The sequence below is a fragment of the Poecilia reticulata genome, linkage group LG19, assembly GCF_000633615.1.
Source record: "Poecilia reticulata strain Guanapo linkage group LG19, Guppy_female_1.0+MT, whole genome shotgun sequence".
NCBI lineage: Eukaryota > Metazoa > Chordata > Actinopteri > Cyprinodontiformes > Poeciliidae > Poecilia > Poecilia reticulata.
In genome coordinates, this window is record NC_024349.1 from 25391128 (window position 1) to 25415237 (window position 24110).

Consider the following 24110-nt stretch of genomic DNA (forward strand, 5'->3'; position numbering starts at 1 on the left):
TAGACTTCATTGCTTTGGAATAAACTCACGCCGTTTGCCAGAACATATGCACAGCAGCCATTTCATAAATCCAAGAATGTAAAAGTTGTTGGGAATATTAAAAGATTAATTAGTTGCTGGAGAGTTTTGGTGCAAGAGCTTCAGYAACATTTGGCTTRTAGATGCTGCATTGACACATGTTTTCTGTTCTTTCTCTCTCTCTCTCTGTCTCTTTCTCCTTTTTTTTCTWTTGYTTCCCCAGGATGTTGGAGTACTCACTCAACCTGCAAAATGTTAGCTTTTCAGCTGTGAGGACGGTGCGTGTGCTGAGACCCCTGAGAGCCATCAACCGGGTGCCAAGTGAGTGCATGCAGTTTTCTCACCCTTCTAACACAACTCCTCACCCTGACTCTGAGGGTTTGAAATAATTTGCCCTCTAATAACCCAAGARCTTTATTATTTTCTGGAAATAGAAACTTTTATGTCTTAAAAGCATTGCGGTCTGCTCCAGGTAAAGCGCTMTTGGTTGCAGAYGAGGGACACCCACATTAATTTGGTTATATGTGGTGTCCTGATATTAAAAAGTTTGTACGTATCCATTTTGACCTAAGACTCGAACTTTTTCAAAGCTTTTGAGTTTCCACATTCAGCTCACTCACTCGGCTCCTTCAGACTAGCCAGCAACAACTAGCAAACACCTGGTGGAACTGCACATCTGCTGAGCTCGTTATACGAGCCACTGCTCAGTGCAACGCTGGCAAAAACGTTGTCAAAGGATTAATACAGGAGCCATGTTGTGATGACTTCAGAAAGAGGAGGAGTTTTTTAAGGAGTCAGAGCCCCAATTTCAAGGCGCTAAATTACAAAGGTGAATTTCTTTCAAGTCATATTTGATATATAAATAGCATCTTTATGACAACCAAAGGTGACAAAGTTACTTTATTGTGCTATAAAATGACACTATGTGCCTGCAAAACACCTTGTATCGCCCCCTGTAGCCGAGCATTCCACATTCTTCATCCGGTCCTCCTGAGATAAAACCACCTGGAATCTCTCCGTTTAAATAAACATCYCAATTATGCCATTAGCTTCCATCTGGATCACTCCACACGACCTTCAAGAAGTGCGTGTTTCCGTACCATGAGGTGTTTAGCCGGTGAGTGGGGACGTCATCGCCCTCTTCCACYGTCTCGCCAGTCGAGGCAGTCGTAGGGGGTCCGCCGCCCCTCATTAGCCGCGTAAGCACACGGACACTCGGAACGCAAGCAGCCATGCACACTGATTTGCTCATTAGGCGTCCAAGCATCCCTCAAACCAATCACAGGCTTAATGGTGGTGTTAAAGTGTGGATGATTTGGTCTGGTGGGGGCCCTGTGGGGAAAATGTCAGCACTGTGTTGCTGGTTGGTCCTGTGATTTTCCTTGGCTGATATCTGTCTGCTGCCTCCCTCGCTCCCTGCTTTCCCTACACACACACACACACGCACGCAGACACACACACACACACACGCGCATACAACCTTTATACCTCATCAGGTCCTGCAGAGAACCTGGCAGAAGTCATCATGACTTTGGGTGGGGATGTTTTCTGCAGAGCTTCAGCTATTTATAGGCTCACTTAGTTAAATCTGAATGTGTGTTTTTTTTTTTCTTTCTCCTGTTCGTTCCTTTTTCCAATAATCTCAGTGKGTAGGTAGCAAGTCTGAGGAAAAATAAGGGGCAAATCCACAGTTTGCCCTTTCAAAATTCACCGAATACACAAATGGAATCCGACCCGATTAATTTGTGCAGACRCGTCAAAAGTGCTGGAATTTACAGTCGGGACCCCGGTGCCCCACAAATCAACAGTTGGTTAAAATCAGCACCTGTGAGTCATAGGTCCAAAAAAAAAAAAAAGAAGAGGAAGAAAAAGAAGAAAAAAAAACACTTTCTTCAAACATGGCTGAAGGAGACCCTGCCTGAACCCGAAGAAATGCTCGTTAGTATTTCCATAATCGACATCAAGCTTTTCATTCATGCTCCACAATCACTGGCTCATTCACAGCTCTACACTTAAGATCCCCTGACATAAAGCAGCTAATCATGTTTGTTGGGGTTTCGCTGATGGGCCGTCATTACCTGAGTTTTTTCATAATAATTTTGGTGATTTGTTTATGTCATCTGCAGCCCTCGACGTCGACGAATTAATAATACGAACCATGAAAGCATTTGTTACTCTGGTTTTCTATGAGGCGTCGGCCTTTCTTGATAAATCCCAGCAGTMACTTAAAAGGATTTGTTCAACGATAGAATGTTATTTTTAAATATTAACGGAAAAGTTTATGTGAAATAAATGTATAAGGAGCAAAATGAACTCCATGTTCATTCTTTCTGAAAAAGAAAAACAAATCTGTTTTATGTCTTTTGTGTGAATGCAGTGTGTTGTATGATGTCAGCATGATGTATCATGATCTGGGCCMGTGTTAAATGGGTCTTAGATAAAAGTCCAAATTATTTGAAGACGTCTACAAGTCACATCAACACATATGTGAAATATTCAAAACACTCGTAGAGAAAGTAACCCTGACATACTTGCCAAACCTTTGGCGATCAGATGGAAAATTGATCCATAGCTTATGTTGCTGTTTTCTTAAAGTTTTTTATATTTGGTTAATAAGTTTAATAAGACAGTTTTCATGCCATGACATGAATCAGATTTCACTGGTTGTGACTGAATGGTGTGGTAGGGCCATTACAATTTTAGGAGCTGAGCAAAAAAGTAGAAATTTGAAAAGTATGACATTATTTAATACTGCCATTACTGTACATGATAAGAAGGCGTGTCTGGGCCTATCACCATAACAAATTTTCCTGGACGATAAATTGTTCCTGAAGTTATCGCGATAAACAATAATGTTGTTGTTTTGAGACCATTTTAATATAATAGTTGTGGCAAAATAATAATGCAAGATACATTCTAAAGGATCAGTAAACTTTAGATTGTAATGAACGTTGAACACTGGAACTTGAATACATTTTTAAATATACAAAATAMATAAAACAACAAATAAAATGAATTTTGAAGTCTTTGTAAAYAAAACTGTCCTTCAAAAAAGGAGCCAGTTGAGACCAAACCACCAAACTGAAGACTTTTATCGTCCAGTTTCTGGTAGAAAGAGAGAAAAAAAGAGATAAAGGATAAATCATGCCAATGGAAATAATTTAGTTTGTTTTAATTTATCAYGTGACTAATTGATTTATTCATTGTTGTGACAGGCCTAKGCGTGTCAATTAAACTTAAGTTTGTGGGTTCTTCTTTCTCTTTTGCAAGTATCGCATTTTTACAACAACCACAGAAAAACTTGAGTAAATTAAATACAGAAGTGAATTTTTTTTTTGTCTGTTTCCCACTGAATGTATCTGTTCTGCATTCACAGTGATTGAGCATATGCTTTATTTCTCATATCCAGTACAATATCAAGCTTAATGATGGGCTTTCTCATTACTAAAAGGTCATATTTTAGGGAAAGAAAATATGCAAATTCTTTCTGAAAAAACTACAAAGTCTTAGATAACAGGTCTTATAATATAAATATTATCAATTACTTCATTTAATTTACTTAATGTGATTTTTGCCTTGTTGGGAATATGATGGATAGTATGAAAAAAATCAAACAGACCAAATATTTATTTCCTGAATACTAATAGTGTGGTTGAACAGACATGTGGGTCTCAGGTGTGAAGCAGCTGTGCTTGGTACAGGCTGACGGCAGCACTTGCCTCATAAATAGCAATTAGTTTAGTTCAACAAACACCCTAGGATCGGTGTGTAATAGTGTTATTGTCAGAAGGAAAATATATTTCATAGCAATCAGATGGAACACTAATTAAACAGGCTGTCGTAGCTCATAATTATGGGAACATCAAGTCTCCACAGGGGGATCTGTAATTCATCTAAAGAGTCTGGAATTGTCAATTCCAAGTACAAGAACTTCAACGTGATTAATCTGTTCTGGTTTTAGGGAAGAGAAGAAATGGATCTTCATTAATACGACATGGATTGAACCGAAAAGTTGAGCGAAGCTGATATGCAACACCTGGTGTTCAGAGCCTTTGCACTTTTGCCGAATTTTTTTCACCGTATTGGATTTTTACGTGATAGACGAACTCCGGAAAGAGTACAGTTAAGTGGAACGAAGGTGATCCAAGTATTCGTAAAGAACGAATCTTAAGAACCAGAAGACCCTGTCATGACATGCTAAATATCCAGGCATCAGAGGCAATATTTCACAACAGCATGCTAATCCACCTCACTAGCCTCTTTAAGTCTCTCTCCAGCCTTATGGTTAGTAGAAAGTCTGGCAGAGAGACATTGGAGTTGGGGAAATGATACTTGCCCATTAGGTTCAGTTGAAGAGATGGTCTGAACTTCCTCCGTCTCTCTCTGCTCTTTGGCTCTGCACTGCCACTACAAAGCCTCTATTCCACCTTCTGTGAGATTTGTTGCCAGAGTTACGAATCCAAGTAACTGTCCGAAAGTTAAGAGCATGAAAATCCTTCCCACAGGGAATAACTGTCCAGAAAGCAAGGCTTCGCCCAAAAACTGATGAAGAAATCAGAATAACAGATTTATTCCATCATGCTGCCAGCATTGAGCGGAGCAATTTTAGAGCCATGCGTACGTCCATTAGACCGGCTAATTCTTCCAGGTTTTGTTACATTGTGCAAGAGTTTGGGGTGCAGTTTGGACAGAGGTTTGTTGGAGAACATTAGAGAACAAACAGCATCATGAAGACCAAGGGACACAGCTGTCAGGTCAGGGACAACGTTGTGTAAAGGTTATTAGCAGATATCCTAATTTCATCCATGTTGGACATGTCATGGAGCACGTTTAAGTCCATCATCCAAAACTGAAAGGAATATGTAACCTCGTCGAACCTGCTGAGACATAAATTTTGCCTAAGCTGACTGACCGTAGTGACTCTGGAGGAGCTGTGTGGATCCACAGCTCAGGTGTTTACAGAACAGCGGTGAGACAAAGAGACAGGATACAGCGCAATCGTGAAGGAAGACCGGTTGGAGGCTCGAGTATTGCCATCCGGCAACAACCTTGTACAGATGGCGTTATGATTGAGTCGTTGGAACCAAAACTGTACGGTCCACTCAAAGCCCAAAACTAAATCCAAAAGAGTTTTACATTTATGTACACTGTTCAACCTAATTGAGTTTGGTTTTTCAAAGAAGAATGGGCGACAGTCTTCCAAAAAGACCTTCAGCAGTGAAAGACTCATAAAATAGTGAGTGGATAGGAATGAATGCATCACACGCTTTCTAGGTRTTCATTCTAAGAAAAWCTGAAAACATATTTACTTTAACCTTCTAACTACCCACTACTTTGTATTGACAAAATTGAACCTGGTTCAATTTCATRTAAAACCYAAAYAGAAAGCATTGCCAGAATGTGAAAATGTTTAAGTGGTAGGAAAAGACTACAAGGTAACGTCCAGAAACTGCTGCACTCCTCAGCCTGGTAAATCAGACGGAACGAGGTTCATGGTGTTTGTCACAGGTTAAAAGGAGGCAGCGCACCTTTCAGTCTGATGTCTTGCACTTGATTCGAATTTCTTCTCCATGTTCGACTGCCAGAACCAGAGCGGCTGTGGCTCAGGTTTTAGAGARCTGTTCAATCAGTCAGAGGTTTAATAGTTCAATTTCAAGACCATCAATCTGGTGAAGTGTCCGTCATTAAGGCATGAACTCCCTGGTTGTTACTAATGTCTAGTTACTATCTTTCATGACAGCTGCTTGCACAGAAACGGGAATGGCAAGGACTTTGATTTAACCGACCCAAGGTTAAGTGCAGACCCGTTATAATCACTCATTTTATCTGTCCAAACCTGGATCAGCAGATCTGCAGACTATTATAGCGCAGCAGATAATTGAATATTGAGCAAAACCTTTCACTTGTGGATACAAGAACCTAACATGGCACAGATATTCCCACGGACTTGCTTTTTTGAAAATATAAAAACCACCATTACCCACTGAAAAATTCAATATCAGGCAACAAAGTGAAAGACAAGATACGGACAACATATGAGCACAGGAAATTGTTGCTGAAAGCATGGCTATGACAACCGGTGGCTGGTCATGTAGGGTTATGTTGACCTCCATGACAGTCACAGCTCACTCTATCAGTAGCAACTGGAAATGTTAAATGTTGTACTTAAGGTCATACATAGCTGAATCACCGTCTTAAGTTTTGAAGAGATAAAAAGAAATCACAAAAAGATAGAAATCAATTTGTTGAATGTGTGGCAAAATCAAGTTCTCRTGAACTCGATATCGCKTCTCATTTGTGAGTTTTGAGTGTCGTTACACTCCTGGATCCAATCAAATAATATTTACTGATAATGTTTTTGACTTTGCTTAGTTTTGTCATGTTTGAAAAAAATAAAAACATCAGGAGTAGTCATTGGGCACAACCAACCAATCCACTAATCCACTAAACAAAAATCTTAGCACCGCTGTCTTTAAACAGTTTTTGACTCTTTTTTTTTTTTGGATAACGTTTCTATCTGTCCACATCCTCACACACCTCCTCTGTAACTCTCTCCAGCTCTACATCAGAACAGAAGAGAGAAGCTCATCCTGAAACACACACATACTTCCTCACACTTCCCTCAGCGAACACATTGTTCCTGGGATRGTRTCCATTTTCCTGGACTCCGCCGAAGATTGATGCACTCGCATGGCAGTCCTGCCGGTGAAAGTGASGGACACATTACGCAGGACTACTTTGACCGGCTGCCAACACACACACACACGCACACACAAAAAACAACAAGACTCCCACATCATGTCAGCAGCACATCTCTCACAGACAGTCTGCCACCAGATTGGCCATTACCCTCATGTCCGGTGTGGGTCTGCAGGGACCTCGTTCCAGAGCTGTCAATGGTTGTATCAAGGCCAGCCAGTCGGTCTGTGACAGGCCTCTGTGTTTGGTGTTTATATTCAAAGGGAGCAGCTGTCAGGAAAAAAGACGCACGTTGTTCTAGGTGAAAGTGAAGATCCATCTCTGCGAGAGCAATTACCCGGCCACGTTGCTCTTGGCATGACTTGATTTTGTCTAGTACTAGACGATCCAATAAACCGATAATTGCTCCAATGAGTGTAGGCAAAACGCAGTGCTGTGAAAGACAAAAAGTATTTTCCAGTCTGAAATTTTTTTGTGAGTGTGTTTGGTTTTTTTTAACCATTCAGAGGTGAAATTTATTTATTGTTTTGTATTCTTTGAATCTTTTTGAACATTGTTTTGAGCTTAAGTTTGTGAATTTACGGCCTGGACGTTCTGGTAGAGAACATACGTCATGGTTCTTAATTCTGAAGACTCTTCAGCGTCAGTGGGTTTTTGGTCTTGGAGCTCTTCCTTCTTCCTGAGTCTCTTACCGTTTGATCTTAAACTCTGATGTTAAATGAGACGAGTTTGATCTGTAGTGCTTTAGATGTTGTTCTGGGATTTTATGTGACTTCCTGGATTATTTGTCTATTCTTTATTGGGGTCATTTTGAAAAGCTAACCACTTTTGGGAAGGTTTACTGCTGTTTTAGGTATTGTCACCTTCCTAAAATAATAGCCTGTCGTTTTTTATCCAAAATRCGATGGAGACTTAGTCCATTATTTTAGGAAGGTGACAGTGTAATATGTGAAGAACCTGTAAATAACGTTATTCGTCACTTAAGATTTCCTCTCCTTCTGACAGCTTCTGTTGAACTGATTTAATAATCTTTATCTGTCAGTAATGACGGGGTGTGAGTGTGAATACGGTCAGTAACGGTTATTTCATGAGTCAACAAGGCATATGATGGCATTTTTACMTATATTTACATCATTTAAGCTCACAGRGCTCTAAAATCTAGCTACTAACATACAAAGATAAAAAAAAAAAGTTTGGAGTTTTCAACTTTGCTAAAAACATWATTTTTTTAACCTCAGGGCTAACTTCAACATTTCAACGCCTAGCATTCTGCATGTTAGGACTTGAAGATGAATTCAGAATAATGTTTTGCCACTCTGGGGAAAAACCCCAAACYTGTAGACAATTTAAATTGGCCCATTTGTTCTCTTCCCTTCTTATTAACGCCTTACCAATGTCAAGTGAAAAAACTGAACCTGAAGTAGGGGGTTACCCTGTGGGTAGGTGAAGGTAAACATGGGATGTAAAAGTCATTTTTGGACAAGTTGTAGCTGCAAAGAAGCATAATCTTGGCTCATGTTAGAACCAAATATACAAGATGTCAGAGAAAATGCTCAAAAAAATCTAACATTTTGCTGTTACAGATGATGATGCGACAATTTGCGGCATGTTTCCGCCATCAGTGCACGTCAACAATCAGAATTATCAACCTGTACTTTATCGCCAAATAACTCAAGCTTWGACAGGTTGATTGGAGAACATCTGTTAGAATGAATAGACAGATGTAAAAAAAATACAATTACTACTAAGTTGGCTCTTGGTTTTCTGAGGGTTTCTACTGACTCCTTTTTTTAAATCCCCAACTGTTTGAGAAAAGCAGCTTAGCAGACATTCCCATTGACTTTTCTGCAGGTGGTTGATGGAAAACCTCACTTAGATCTTTCATTAGTCACAGTAGCGTTTGGCAAGTAGTAGCCATTAAGTGATTGGCTGGCAGGGCATTGTCAGACTGAGGAATGTGATCATTGTTTTGTGAAGACAGTGTGTCGAGAGAAGATCTGTTTTTAACTTTCCTTCAGCTGAGCGAATGAYTTCTGACAAACTGACTAAGGCAGATGATATTTACTACACCGGGTCACAGCGTGAAGTCTGCTGGAGGGAAAAACATGCCAAAATATTATATATATAAAACAATACCTTCATTCACCTAATGAACATGTTGGTGGTGATTGTTGTAATTGAGCAACTGCTGATTGATGTGACGATGCCTGCATTCAACAGGTGATTGTTTCTAGACACACACACACACACACGCGCACACCCCCCCACACACACACACGCACACACACACACCCACACACACACACACACACTTCTCTGTACAATAGTCAGCATTTGTGTGTCCAACACATATAATATTCTTATTTTGTCCTTTCTGCATACAAACACCACATTAAATATCTTAGAATCGTTTTTTCCCCTCTTACCATATCTGGAAATCAAATCTAAAACTTTTGCTCAAATTTGAATTTTTTTTCCAGTTTACACTAGTKATCTTTTAGTGAGGGGTTTTCCTATTGTGAATTTAAACGGTTGCTAAAACTGGTTGCTAGGAGGTTACAAAGTTCGGGTTTTGGTTAAGAGAAAATCCGCCATTGTTTGGGATCTTTTAAAAATGTTTTTGCAGTCAAAATCACTGATTTTGTGGCGCTACTTTTTAAATATCCACAAGAAAGTTTGCRATATTTTTCTTCGTCAATCCAACTTGAATAACAAATCTTCACTCTCTACCATGTACGTTTACTTCCTGATAATCTCATCCTGCATCCTATGTGACGACGTCCTGTTACTGAGCTCCAGCGTAGGTAAGGTCAGGTGTAGCTAAAGGTCAGCAAAATCCCTGACCAGGAAGTGGTGGTGTGAAAGGAGCAACAGCCAAACCAGTTCCCCATTGCCCATCATGCCCGSCTCCTGAGGATTGTTTACTCCGAGGATTATCTCCTTTCCTTTTCGAAAGACGTTTAGTCATCTCCGTCCGGAGCTGCTGACATGAAGGACGTCACCATCTTACTCTGCAAAAAAAAAAATAAAATAAAAAATATGAGGAGGACGCAGGTGTGTGCTGGCTCGCAGCTCATAAAGCTCATTAATTTACCGGACCAAAAAAAAACAAAACAACAAAATCACAAAGCAGCCTGCGCCGGACCCCGGACCTGGACGGGAGAGCAGAGGAAGCAGACCTAATCTGCCTGCTAACAGATGGCTCCCAGATCACACACAGCGGTCCGCCTGCCAGCCYGCGTTGGAACGGAGCGGCCGCCCACGGCGAGGTTGGAGAGGCCGCGCAGGCAGAGGAGATGATTGTTATTGAATATGAAATGTCGATCTCTCGGAATGAGCTCGCCATCCAGGTCGCGGGCAGGTGACGCCGATCGAATCGCTCGTCTGCCCCGCATGGACGCGGGTTCTCCTCGCGCTTTGCGGGGATGAAGAATCCGTCTCTCGTAGAGYCATCGAACAAATGACATACGACCCAGATGCTTTCATTTATAACAACCTCACACCGGTTAGTCTTCRAAAACTCATTCTGGCAACACAAATAGTTCACTCACTTGTCCACCTTTGCTGCTTCAGCTCTGCTATCTATTCAGAATCGATRAACGCAGCTTTGATAGTTTTTCTGACTTGGTTCAAGTGCAGGATGTGACCTTWACGTGGAGGAAGGAGAATAATCCTGGTTCAAACGTCTCTGGAAGGATTCTCAGGCAGTTCTCAATAGGCCAGAAAAATGTGTTACTGTGACAGRCCTCGTTCTCAACTTCTTTAYGTGACATTCAGAKGACCTAACTTAGAGTTTTAGATTCTCTGTCTTTTTCACAGATGTTTCAATAACATTACTTAACTCAATTATCGCAAGATACCCCATCTTTATCAAAGAATTCATGCTTTAAATCCAAGCCGTTGTCAAATAAATGAAAACGATTGGCAGGAAAAACATGATCTGAACATGAGCAGTAGAAGGTAAAGTCACATTACTGCTTCTTCAATTTATAATAMAATTTTTGATGAAGAGGAAATSTTCAGAATGTTCACTTTGTCATGTTTAAACCTAAATGTGGCCGTTGCTCATCTTGTGGGTGCATCCGCCTGAGGGGCTGTCAGTGAAGTATCCCATCCATGTGGCGCAGCTTCCTCTCTCTCTCCCATGAAGCCATTCAGCGTGCCGACGTTAATCCCGGCTCCTGTCATGAACTCGGATGGGGCTTAGTGGCATCTTCCCAGATCGGCATGCTGCAATAGAAGGCYGCTTGCTCTGGTTGTTATAAACCCCAAAACCAGGTCTGCCACAGGGCGACAGAAGGTTACGTTTTACACAGTTTGCACAGTTTGATAAGTTTTAGGCGTATTTTCTGACTCCAAGYTAGATAGACCTGAATGGCTAATGGGTTTGAGCGTAGCAGGTGATGTGTATCTGTGTAATGAGGGAGGGTGTGGCTRCGATGCAGCTTCTTTTCTTTAGGCATAATATGCCAMAAAAGAGATTTAGTCAATAAATCAATATTATTTGTACAGCACATTTTRTCAACAAGGCAGTTCAAAGTGCTTCGCATCATGAAAACATAAAAACATCATGAAGACAACGTAGCACCAAAAGCGTTCTGCTTTTTCAGATTCAAGCTGATTTTACTTGATTTGTTCATCACTAGTCGAATCAAACTTGTGTCTAACTGAAGAACAGCAACTGGTGACTCATACAGTCATTTTCAACACCGACTTGCTCATTTTTAATCACATCAGCCTGTCTTCCTTACGGTGYGGCTTTGATTAAGGTTTCCATGGCAGGCTGAAAGAGCCTCTTGGGTTATTTTGCACTCGGTTCAACCAGTATGTGCTAAACAAAGTGCCACCGTTTGACACGAGTAGAAGAAGCTCCAAAACGTTGTTCTTCAAACCCATCGGATGTCATTGAAGAGTCACTGCAGTGTTGTTGTTGTTTTTTTTTTCCAATGTTGACCGTCCCTCCATCTCAGCTGTGATTCACGCCTCTCGRATCTTTTCCTTTGAGAGAACAAAAAAGGCGTGAAAGGCGCAATCCAAGCATGGGAGCGTTTTCATGCCGTCGCTCATCCTCCTGTCCTTCAGCTATGCTTTTTTTTTTTTTTTCCTGCACCTTCATCTACTCTCCGTCTCTGCCGTCAGTGCCTCATTTGTTCTCCAGATCTGTGAAAAGTCTGCGAGCTCGTCCTTGTTTATCTTCACCCGGTCTGACAGCGGAAAGAAGCAAAGTTTTCCTGTGCAGTTTGTTCAGGCATTTAAAATGAAAAGTGACAGAAAAACACCTGGAATCTCATGCGGTGTGGTCTGCCACTGACTGGAGGAAAAAAGTGTTGGAATATGGATCGGGTTTGTCGTGTTTATGGGAAATCTTTAATGTCTTCGGGAAGATCAGACTAATAGTAAAGCAAAACACCTTTTATCGAACCATCACTTGGCTTTCTTTTCTCCCAATAGTCCGAGCAAAAGATCAGAAAACTCTTATCGTCTTCCTTGGTTTCTCTCCTCCTCTGCTGCATCGACTCTCCGTCCTCCTCACAGGTCACTGTCAGCTCAGGAGATGAGCTCTGTTGGCTCTCTGGCGGGGGAATGACCTGGCCTCTCCAATTACCCAGAAAACCCTAGATCAGAAAAAATGATCCTCATTATTGACGGCTGACTCACCGAGCCGCCGAAGTGGGAGACGAYGGGAGAGAACGGCAGACAGCGACAGAGGAGGGAGGCGATGAGAGATTAAGAGCCGGCATGAAAAGAKAAAATTGGACAAGTTTAGGCAAGATGGATAGACAGATAACAGTATCTGCGCGACGCAGGGACACTGGCAAAGGTAGCAGAGGGACGGCGTAGGCGGGTAGGAAGTGTGAGTGCGTGTTGTCAGAAACTTGAAGGAACACCGTCCAGAGCAGATGGATTCTGGGATGTCATGTACGACCGGCGAAGAAGCAGATCCGTGCTTGTCGCTTTAAATCATGAGAGCTCCAGAGCATTTCGTGCAGAGCATGAATCTCGGAGCTTCATGGTGTTGTGTAGAGCAATGGTCGGGTTTGGGTCATTTCCTGGCTTGTGTGGCACATTTAATAAGGCTGCAGTACATAAAATAAATATCAGAGAAAACCAAAGGAGGATGCAGAAAGTTGTGTTAATCTACTTAGTATAGTCTAAATAAACGAGTAGCGAATTTAACCTGTTGAGGAAATAAAGAAGGTGAGTAGGTTGTAGCAGTTAATCAGATTGTAACAAGCGCAGCKCACAGAACGCGCTCACGCCTCCGTCAGAGTTAAGATCCTATCAATCAATCATCTCAGATAATTTGCACTTGACTCACCCATCTTTTGCTGGTTGTGGTTACAAGATGGCGCTAGAAGATGTTAAACAAAAACTACAAACGGCAGAAGACTGCAAACAGTAGAGGAAGTTAAACTGGTTACTATTAAATGGTCGCTCAGGTGAGTTTCACGCAGAACTCTAAATTCCCATTATTTGCCTTCCCTGATTGACCGACCGATCAAATTATGCTTAACGTCAGAGTAGCGTCTCACACGGTTAATGTTGCGTGGTCATTGTGCTGTACGCAGAGTATCTGACCCTGTCCTTGCCTCTCCTCTTCAGGTATGCGCATCCTGGTGACCCTGCTGCTGGACACGCTGCCCATGCTGGGTAATGTGCTGCTGCTCTGCTTCTTTGTCTTCTTCATCTTCGGGATCGTTGGCGTCCAGCTGTGGGCCGGCCTGCTCAGAAACCGCTGCTTCGTCAAAGACAACTTCTCCTTGTGAGTTCCACTCTGCACGTGTGTATTTGTGTCATTTAGTGTGGACAAAAAAAACTCAAAAAAACTTTTAGGTTGGACCGTGGGTGTAAACTTAAAATATGTTTTACTCATTGGGAGGGTCAAACAAACTCCCGCTGGCTGAAATATGGGGGKGGGGGRGTATTTCTCCAGAGGAATGTGTTGTTTAAAACGTTTTTTCATACCTCACAACAACCTGTCGACATGTTGCACCGTACCTGCGCAAAAATAATTTCCAAACAAATCCTCAGTTTTATCTGCAGATAACACAGATATTGTTAACATGTTTTGGCAACGTCTCCGAGCCATTTTTTCATATTATTACACCAGAGCGCTGATTGTAATTATTTTCAGGTGCCACTGTTTGGCATTTAATCAAAGTCCACAGACTCCAAACKTTACTCTGATGGTGGGAACCAAAGATTATGGTGATGGTAAGGAGGCATTTCAAGCCCAAATCCTCGAAGCTCGTCATCAGTGATAAGTGRAAATTAATAAAAATCTTGTCTGCAATTATAAAACGAGTTTAATTGCTGTGATGTCAAAAAAAAATTTTTTTTTCATTGATTTTGAAAATGAAAGGCATAAAAGATTTTCTTGGCTGAATAAAATTAAAATTAACTCTGAATGTGTAAAGGGTGTGAATAAATTTGGCTTAATTTTCTACACAGTTAAAACAGAAACTATAGCAAGCAGCTAAAACATTACTCTGTAATCATACAAATATCAGCCGCGTCGTTGTTAAAGTCACAGTGTTCAGAGCGTGTGAAAATGAAAGGTATAATTTCCAGAGCGCCTTATGCTCTGGAAATTACGTTAAACACAGTTGGAACGTGTCTTGGAAATAAATACTAGAATCCATTGGAAACACTAACAAGCACTGAGAGCAGTAAGACATTGGAAACCGTTGCAGACTGAAGCAGCCACCACCACCATGTTTTCTTCAACATTTCTGCTTTCTCCCCTCAAATAATATAAATGGTAATCTGTTGCGCAATGTGAAAAAGTTCAAAGGGACGACTTTTGCAAAGCCTCTATGATTTGTTGCTTCATCGCGAGAGCGCCATTGAATTGGCCAGTTGAAAGAAAGTCTGTGGGACGTCAAAGTAACTTCATCCTTCTTTCAAACTGGGTCACGCGCTACCGTCAGCGAGGCTTGCGACTCTGACGCCTCATTGCTGTGATGAATGGAGGACCGAGACAGGTTCTGGAATAATAAAAAAGGCCCTGGATCGTCTGTGCTCCTGTATTTGGGAACATTGGTACCCATAACTTATTCATGTTGCCTGAGTCATATAGGGATCATTACTCTCTAAGGGATTTATGACACCCCACATCTGTAAATTAAGTTCATGCATTATGCCTTCGGTGTGCAGACATCATTTCTGTCGTCACTGTCGGTTCTTGCGACCGGCTAGCGTTCCCTGGAATACCTGCGCCTTGTAAGCGGCGCCAGACTTTACTAACGGGTCTGCTTTACAGGCGGCTTCGCTTCGCGGCGCTCCGTCACGTCGCCAAAAGCTTCTCGGCAAACACCTGACACATTCACAACCTCCTTTTTCATGCTGATTAGGAGCATTTCAGATCGCCATTAGAGAGCCACGTCCCTCCCTGCGCGTCGAGCCATGATGAACGGACATGGGGCTCATCAGCCCCGTAAGTGGCTCTGGCAGATCTTCTCGGCGTGTGAAGYAGCTTTTAAGAAAGAGAGTGAGAAGTGATCCTGAAGTGGAAAACAGATTGGTCTAATCTCCCCTCCCCACGAAAAAAAAAGAAAAAAAAAAGTGTGACTGCGTTTTGCAATTAATAGAAGCTGCCAGCTGAAGGTGTGCTGACAGATGAGCCAGATATAACACAAACGCCAGACACATTCCCTCTCTTCCAGATGGAGGAGTGCTATGTAGCAGATATGCCAAGAGGTGCTATGGCAGGCGTGTGTGTGTTCGGATCCAAATCCCCTCAAATGACATAAGGGTCCCTGCAGGTATTTGGCCCCGTCGGCCTGACATAATCTAAAACTAATAACGGTTTACGTGGCTTTGTTTTAGATGTGCTAATCGGTAACAGAAAAAAATGCAGTTAAGACATTTGCAGGTTGGAATTGTGTCCAACCTGCAAAGAAGAGGACATAGTTTGACTACAGCTCCTGTAGCGTCTTTTACCACTGTAGGAGTCACATTTGACTCATCATTAGACTTTGAGTCACATTTCCTGTTGTTGTTTTCCTATAGGAGACATTTCCTTTTAATGGTGCCAGTTGATGCTTGACAGCTGATGACAGCCATGCTGTCCATAATGGGTGATGCCCTTAGAAATACCTTTCCTTTAGTTTTTTCATTAAAAATCTCAAACTTTGTTGAATCTGCAGTGAAAATGGTCCAGCCCAARGTTTCCATTATCCAWATATGGACATAGCTTCCTGGTGATTTTACACTCCAAAATCTCCTTACGCCACTCTGAGACATTTTCTTTTATATATATTGTGTCTCCACCCTAAGAAAACTCTTCAAAAATTTGAAAGTGGGAAAAAAAAAGACTGAATAATAGTCGAGCAAATGTATGAGTTTGGCAGTTTTTCCATCTTCAACTTGCATGGTTCTAAATAACATACAGTCATGTTCAATAAATAATTTAATTAAACCCAAATTTCTGCATTAAATATTGTTAAATGGTGTGATGTAATACTCTTATTCTAAATGTCATTGTTTTCATTACTTGTAAGTGGAAAAATCATCATAATTACTGAAATCAAASCTTCCAAGCAACCATCTGTGAGTAAAGTAATCTACATAATGTGTTTCACTTAGCAATAAGGTTCTTGGAAATAAATGGATTTTTCAGTAATGCTTAAATTCATTTGAAGGTTCTGTAACTCAAAAGCATGACCAGCTCTTTCCACATTGATGTAGATTCTCAGTCAGACGTGGCAACTTGACTTCTCTTCTTACTCCTTGAAAACTCTTCAACTTAACATTGTTTTTGGTTGGAGAGCCACGAAAAAACMGGCRGTGAACAACAATCGGATGCTTTCCCCTGTCTCGTCTTTTATGTCGAGGCGTACYTGTCAGTAACCTGTGCCACTCGTCTCCCTTCTGCCTCCCACAAAGCCCTCTGTCCGTGGAGCTCGGCAAGTACTACCACACGGAGAACGACGACGAGAACCCCTTCATCTGCTCCATGCCCCGAGACAACGGCATGAGGGACTGCGGCTCCATCCCCAAGCTGTACGACGAGGCGGGCCAGCAGTGCAGTCTGGACATCGACTCCTACAACAGCACAGACAACACCACCTGCGTCAACTGGAACCAGTACTACACCAACTGCTCCGCCGGCCTCATCAACCCCTTCAAGGGGGCCATCAACTTCGACAACATCTGTTATGCRTGGATAGCCATCTTTCAGGTAGGGGAGCCGACGAGTCCTGAGAGTTATGAGTGAATAACCAGGCTTTGAAACATTTTGGGAAGCTCAACAGTTGGTTTGGCAGATGGAACGGTTCTCTAATGCAAAGTCTAAATGTGGTCAATGCATCAGAGGATTAGGACTTTGTCACACAGCAGGGGAGACTCTACTCTTGTTTGTTGTCCTTGCATTACCTGACAGGTCTTTTGTTGGACTGTTGATCTGATTTAGTTTGGTACCAGGAGGTTATTTAAGAGGACAAAAGCCAGATTGAAGATTGCAGCAAAAGTCTGGATTTGTGTCAAAGACTCTGAGATGAAACTAAAAGTTAACACTAGAAAGAAAAAAAAACACAGAAAATGTGGCCTTTTTTAAATCTCTTCTTAGATTTTCTGTTCAAAGTAATTTGAATTGCCTTATTTCTGAAAATGTGCTTTATAAATAAAATGACCTTACCTTTATGCCATTGTTGTCTTCGCTGCCTCTGTTCCCTTTTCATAGGTGATCACTCTGGAGGGCTGGGTGGACATCATGTACTTTGTGATGGATGCACACTCCTTCTACAACTTCATCTACTTCATCCTGCTTATCATTGTAAGTCCTACTTGTTGGTGATCCTCAGCTGCTGATAAGTTTACATACCTCTGCATATTCCTTTTGTTTTYCCCTCTTGGTTTTATACTTGGTTGGCAGTTAGTTAAACTCATTTTGTCATCAAACTATTATGTTTTCTCCTTTTAAATCAAAACTACCAAAATGACCCTAATTAAAATTGTGTGTAACCTGGAAGTGTTGACCTTGTARCAGTTTTAATTTAACACRCATTAGCTCAAATGAGTAGCAAAGGGCTTCTCCTGGGATCTGTTTACTTGTAATAAGTGTGGACACATGAGAAGTCGATCAGCTCTGGCTTCCTGACAGATCGCTGCGTTTTTCTTTTTCGTCCACTGCTCCACAGATGTTGCTGGACTCTGATTCATTTGGAAAGGCTAAAGCCATTTACAAAAGTAGTTAACTTTTGGATAGAAAAACATCCAAGCCACTGAAAATGCCAATCAGTAGTATTTAAACTCTTAATTAAGTAGTGGGAAGTGAGGGCACAGCTGACATTAAGGAAAAGTCAGATGGGCTAACAAGACATCTGATCCACAAGGAAATGATTCAGAGAGCTAACATGTGTCTTGCAGAACTCTGAAACACTGGGAGGAAATATGGGAGGCAGGGTTGAGTTGAGAGAATGGAAATGTCACCATGCCATGGAAACGTAGTAATCTTCTGACCCCAAATGGCACAAAAACGGGCCTCAAAACTTTAACGGGACCACAGTTTAACTTTATGGCCACAACCATCAGCTCTACATTTGGAGAAAAGCCAATAGTTGATCTTTAGGGAATGTTTGAGCTACAAACAACAGGAGACTTGAATCACTGTCACAAAAACAATTGCAGACAGAGTTAAGGCGCCTCTTGGCCGTTKTGACATTTTTGTTCTCAGTGGACCAATGCGAGGAGGGGAGGCAGAAGTGAGCCAGCTGTTGCTACGGGCCTTAACTTTTAAAAACAGTAAGTGATGGTCCCGTGTCAGCTGTCTTGTATCGGGGCGAGCCGGCTTCGCAGGTTGAAGAAGTGATGTAATAAAGTTGTTTGTGTGACCARCCAGACACAGAAAGCCAAAACATAAGACCGAATCATTTCCAGTGAGAAGAAGAAGAAGGTTACAAAAATAATTGACATTGGAAGCATTTACTTGACCATCAACAGGATCGCCACACTGGTTTTGTCCACCATTATTTTTAGACTTAAGTTGCAAATTTTATAGTTAGAGCGTGGGGTACCACACATCAGTGTGGCATTCTGGTCATCCTYATGGGGGTTTTATTTTTTTGTGAAAGAGGCTTTAGTCAAAATTGTTGGCAAAATGAATCCTCTGACATTGACTGGAAGAAAAATTGTACTGATCGGGGCAGAAGGTCTTCCTGGAGGTTCCAATGTAAAAACAATCAAAACCTTGAAAGAAAGTGGATCTGTCATTTGTTACAGCAGGAAAAGGTGAAGTTTATRGAATGGCYGTTATAGTCTCCTAACCTCAGTATCTCAGTCTTATTACACCTCTTCAAATAAAGTGCTACTCTTTATCATTTAAAAATAGCTTCCATACTATTTGAGGCATTACTCAACCAGTAAACATGAATACTATGATTTATATTTTGTGTAAAACGGCCAAACAAAAGTTTGAGTCTGTAAAGTCATAKATATAAATGTGTRAAACATGGGTATTAACAGATGATGGGAACAATGGATGGACAACCACAGACAATGCCCAAATAACAATGCCATCTACTGTATCTCTGTTCTTCCTTAGATCGGCTCATTCTTCATGATTAACCTGTGCCTGGTGGTCATCGCAACTCAGTTCTCTGAGACCAAGCAGCGGGAGAGCCAGCTGATGAAGGAGCAACGGGTGCGCTTCATGTCCAACGCCAGCACTCTGGCCTCCCTGTCCGAGCCGGGATCCTGCTACGATGAGCTGCTGAAGTACCTGGTACACATCATCCGGAAGGGGGCCAAGCAAGTGGCTCACGTCTGCAGGTTTTTGGCCCGCCGCGCAGGRCTCAACATCGCCTCCTCGCCGCCAGCTACAGAGCCCACCCATAGCCAGAGGCAGAAGAGAAGAAGAAAATCCTCCAGGCAGGGGTCTATGTCGGTTCATCACATGGTGCACCATCATCATTACCTCCACCATCACTACCATCTTGGCAACGGCAGCATCCGGGAGGGAGGGAGCACGAGGTGCCTGGAGGGGAGAGACGTGGAGGCCGGGCCTCCCAAAGCAAGCACAAGCGTTGTGCCACTGGGCTTGGCACCGCCATCCTCTCTGATAGCCGCAACCTCCGACTCAAACCTCGCCGTGTTGGGAAACCTGACCTCTGGAGCGGGCGACTCGTCCTCGGGTTGCGGCGTGCTCAGAGGAGAACCGTCTCACTGCACTTTGTTTCCCGCCAACCGGGGAATGAATCCAGTGGCCTTCCTGGCTCCGACTCCCACGTCCAGAGCCATGAAGAGGAACTCTGTACCGTTTGCTGCTCCRGGGCCGAAGAACTACCCCACCCTCCAGGCCCGAGCCCTGGCAGAGTCCAGGAGAGGGAGCATCACCGCCAGCACGCTAACAAATCTGAGTTATAATCTCAATATCCCACCCATGCATCTGGACAGACGGCCATCCAGCCTGGTGGACACACGCACTCCAACAGGTAAACACATGGAGAACTATATGTGTGGTAAATAGAATCTGATTTGTTTTAGAAATTGGAAGGTCTACAAGGTATTAAACACTAGCGGCAGCTTTCTTTCTTTTCGCTATTAGCTTTTTCTGTGCATGGTTATTGCACTCAGACTGAGCTAGGAAAGTGCTAAACAAGTTAAAGGATCATGTGYTAAAGTGAGGTATTAGTCATGCAGTACCCAGTAGCCATYTCCAACAAGCTTCCTCCACCACATAATGACTACAAACTTTATCCACAATRATAGTCCAGTCAGGCGTCCATAGGCTCTACCTGTTTGTCCATAAGGGTTTAGGGTTAGAGTTCAGGTTAGGGTGATAGAGCTGTTGCCTATTTCTCATGGTCACTGGGCATTGGACAGATCGGCAGTCCATCACAAGGGAACACAGAGACACACATGACAAATAACCATGCTCACACACACTCTTAGGTAATTTCCCTAGATTACCTAAGGGCAATCTAGTCATGTTTTTTGGACTGCCAGAGTTCCTGCAGARAGACCCTCAGTTCAGATTCAAACCCAGAACCTTCTTACTGCAAGGCAACAGAATCCTGGCTCTGGGTTTTTCTGCATGGAATGTTCATGTTCTTCTGTCTGTATTCCAGCTTCATTCCACAGTCCAGAAACATGAACGTTTGGTTAACTGGTCTCTCTAAATTGTACTTAGGTGTGTGTGCGCGCATGTTTTTTTGTCCTGTGTGTTTGTCTGTTGCGCTGGGATGATCTGGCGACCTGTCCAGGATATACGCCGCCTCTCTCCCAATGACCGCTGGAGATGGGCAACAGACCCTCCCTCCCAACTTTGCAAGGCTATAAAGGTGGTAGATCGAGCCTATAAAGTCTGTACAGTATAATTCTATGTCATTTCTCATTTGGCTGCAGCTCAGCTCTCCTGCCAGTTGTCGGCTCGTGAGCTCATCACCATGGATGCAGCTGGTCTGACTATGGACCCTGAGACCTGCCCTGATTGCGCAAAGGCACTGGCCCATGAGTTGGAGGGTTTCACCGAGGGCAACGAGACTCCAGGTGACTCGGATAGCGACGGCGTGTACGAGCTATCACAAGACCACCACCACAGGGACAGGAGAGACAGCCGGCAGCCCAGGAAGAAGAGTCGGAGGTTGGGCAAGACGGCTGCCAACGTCGTCCACTTTTGGAGGCTGGTGTGTGACACCTTCAGGAAGATTGTGGATAGCAAGTACTTTGGTCGGGGGATTATGATCGCCATTCTGATTAACACTTTGAGCATGGGGATCGAGTACCATGAGCAGGTTAGTGCACATTTCTTTTCTTCTTTGCCTTATGAGAACTTTTTTTTTTTTCCAACAGTTGTACAAAGCGTAAATTGGAYATAGTGGCAATAGTTAGAGGGATAGGAAGGATTCCAACCATTGTCTATACCTGCTTATCCTTGCTGTATTGCTGGGATCTGGTGCCTATCTCTGTTGGTGTTTGGGTGGGAGATGGACAGATGTGAACAGTTACAGGAGAAATATTCATAATTCAGCCATGGCACTAGTGCTGATCAYCTATCAGCCATCAGAAGAGCGTCTTATTCAGTCGTTGAAGCAACAAACCCCTAAAACTTGGGAGCRGCTATGTGTGCARCATTTTGAGGAAATTGTAGASTTCTAGATTTTTACAGAAGAGCTGTGGATTCATCACGTTCAAATGACRCACAACTTTTTATGAACTTTGCGATGCTGTGCRACTCAAACAATGCAACCAGATGCATTGTCCGAAAAAACAAACACAGACCATCATCCTCTCTTACTACTTCCTGTTGTCGTCTTTGTCGTTTTCAGCAGTGATAGCATCCGGCTGTTGATCATGTGACCCGCGTGACTTGATAAGAGYCTCAATTGCTGTTCTGCGAAACACCTATGCCGAAAGACCRCCTCATCCTCGCACAAAAACTTTGTAACGAAAAACGAGTGCTTCCAAAATTGCCGGGTTTCCATTWGGCAAATTTATTTTCGTAATTGCAGTTCGGGCAATTTTATGGTTAATTAAACTGCAGTTATAGACACACACACAGGACAAAYGACTATGYCCACATACTCACAGCGAAAGACAACTTCAAGAAACCAATTAACCAAACAGTCATGTTTTTTGGACTGTTGGAGGAAGCCTGAGTACCCGGAGAAAGCAGAGCACGCACAGGAAGAACATGCTAACTTCACGCAGAAAGATGCCATGCCGGGGATTCAAACCGAGGACCTTCATGCTGCAAGGCAGCGGTGCTACCAGTCTGGGGTCTGATCAGATGTGTCACTCTGTGTGTTTGTGCCAGCAACATTGCTCCCATATGCCCGAATTGTATCCCTGATGTCTCCCTCCAGCCTGGCTTGTTTACACAAGCATAATTACAGCCACGTGAGAGAGAAAGTGGGCCGAGAAAGGAAACGTTGAAGGACAGAGAATTTGTAATTGGTGTTTTACCATCTGGAAGAAAATTTATTGCTCTTAATGTGTCTTTAGTTTTTTWAAWWTTTTTTATTTCCTGTCCTACCTTCACTTGGATCACGTTAAAACCCGAGGCTGTGAGTCACTGTGTAATATGATATCCTGTTTAGATAAGGGTAGTTACCTGCTAATATGAGGTGTAAATGTGCCCAGCAGGAGCAGATGGGCTAAAACTCAAAACAGATGCGTGAGATGAGCACAAATGCAGTCATGTATCTAAGAAAAGAGTCTTGCAGAGCYGTTCTTCCCCCTTAGTATGAATATCAGCAAAGCTGCAATGAGCTCACGGTYCACAATAAGAAAAAATGTCGCTGATATTGCGGTGAGGCTTTACATAACATGAAGGACGCTGACTTTTGGCGGTCTTCACTCGTTAGCATGTTAAAGTCATGTGACCAGGGCCTGAAATTCACTGCAGGATTGTAGATTTTGCGCATCATGTAACAGATTCCTTCAAATTTAGCTTTTACGACACAGGAAATTCTCTGAGGAGCCGTAAACTAAAACGAAAACCACTTCTAGCGGTCTCTCTTCTCCTTTCTCCAAAGTATGAGCTCCCTCTGCTGTCCCAGTACATMTCTTGCTAGCAAACCAATAGTTGTCGAATTCAGCACTTCTGTTAGGTAATCATTAGGAAGCTGATGCTGCACATAACCTCAAAACAGCAACTTGCTTGTTCTTCTTGTCTTCTTCGGCTTAGTTGATCTGACTTGAAGTGAAGACGGAATGAGTTTAATTCAATGAAGGAATGAAATATGGTCGTTACTGGAAAAAACCTTCAAGGGTCAGGACCGTTTGTCTGGGACGCGCCTAAAAACCGCAGGACATCGAGCACCATCATGTGTTTGAATGGACCAGTCAAAGTCCTGAGAACTAATGYGTACAGATGAGTGAGTTTGAATTTAAGTGTTGGCTCAAGAGAGCTAAAAGCAAAAGCCTACCACTCAAAATCAGAGGATCGCTTTGTTCCCAATTTACAATTTTGCTCTACTTTGTGTTRGCTTATAAAAGAATGATTAATCTCCCAATGAGCAATAGATCGTTCAACTTCAAAGCTATGAGTAGACCTAACTTTCTTAGTAGCTCTAGTTTAGACCTACRTGCTTCATTTGGGYTTAGAAAGTTATTTAAGTTTAGGCTTGGAATTAAAGATATGTGAGGTCCAAAAAAAAGTGAAAACATTCAAAAATAGCTGCGTTTCCATGGACACTATAACAGCGCAAATGGGATTTGCGAAAATAAATGTGCTTAATCCAAACGCGCCAATTTTGAAAACTCATAATTTCAATAAGTTTTGGTAACAGGATGAGGTGGTTTTTCAGCTGTATCGCATAACACGAGTCATGATCAAAAATCGGATGTTTCCACTGGCGGAAATGTCTAAGAAGATGGCAGGAAGTGCTATGAGGATGATTTCGTGGCATGTAGTTTTTTAATGACTTATTGCGTGAACAAACTTATGC

The 24110-nt window shown here is 42.5% G+C and overlaps 1 protein-coding gene across 15 annotated transcripts in view; it reads left to right on the forward strand.

The window, feature by feature from the left end:
* cacna1g (calcium channel, voltage-dependent, T type, alpha 1G subunit) overlaps positions 1-24110 on the forward strand; it is a 301230-nt gene that overhangs the window by 162906 nt on the left and 114214 nt on the right. For all 15 annotated transcript variants that reach the window (XM_008437998.2, XM_008437993.2, XM_008437999.2 and 12 more), the window contains 6 exons: positions 242-339; positions 13321-13480; positions 16606-16900; positions 17402-17494; positions 19262-20150; positions 21064-21452. In XM_008437998.2, coding sequence (XP_008436220.1) covers positions 242-339; positions 13321-13480; positions 16606-16900; positions 17402-17494; positions 19262-20150; positions 21064-21452 — 1924 coding nt within the window. The remainder of the gene's footprint in view (positions 1-241; positions 340-13320; positions 13481-16605; positions 16901-17401; positions 17495-19261; positions 20151-21063; positions 21453-24110) is intronic.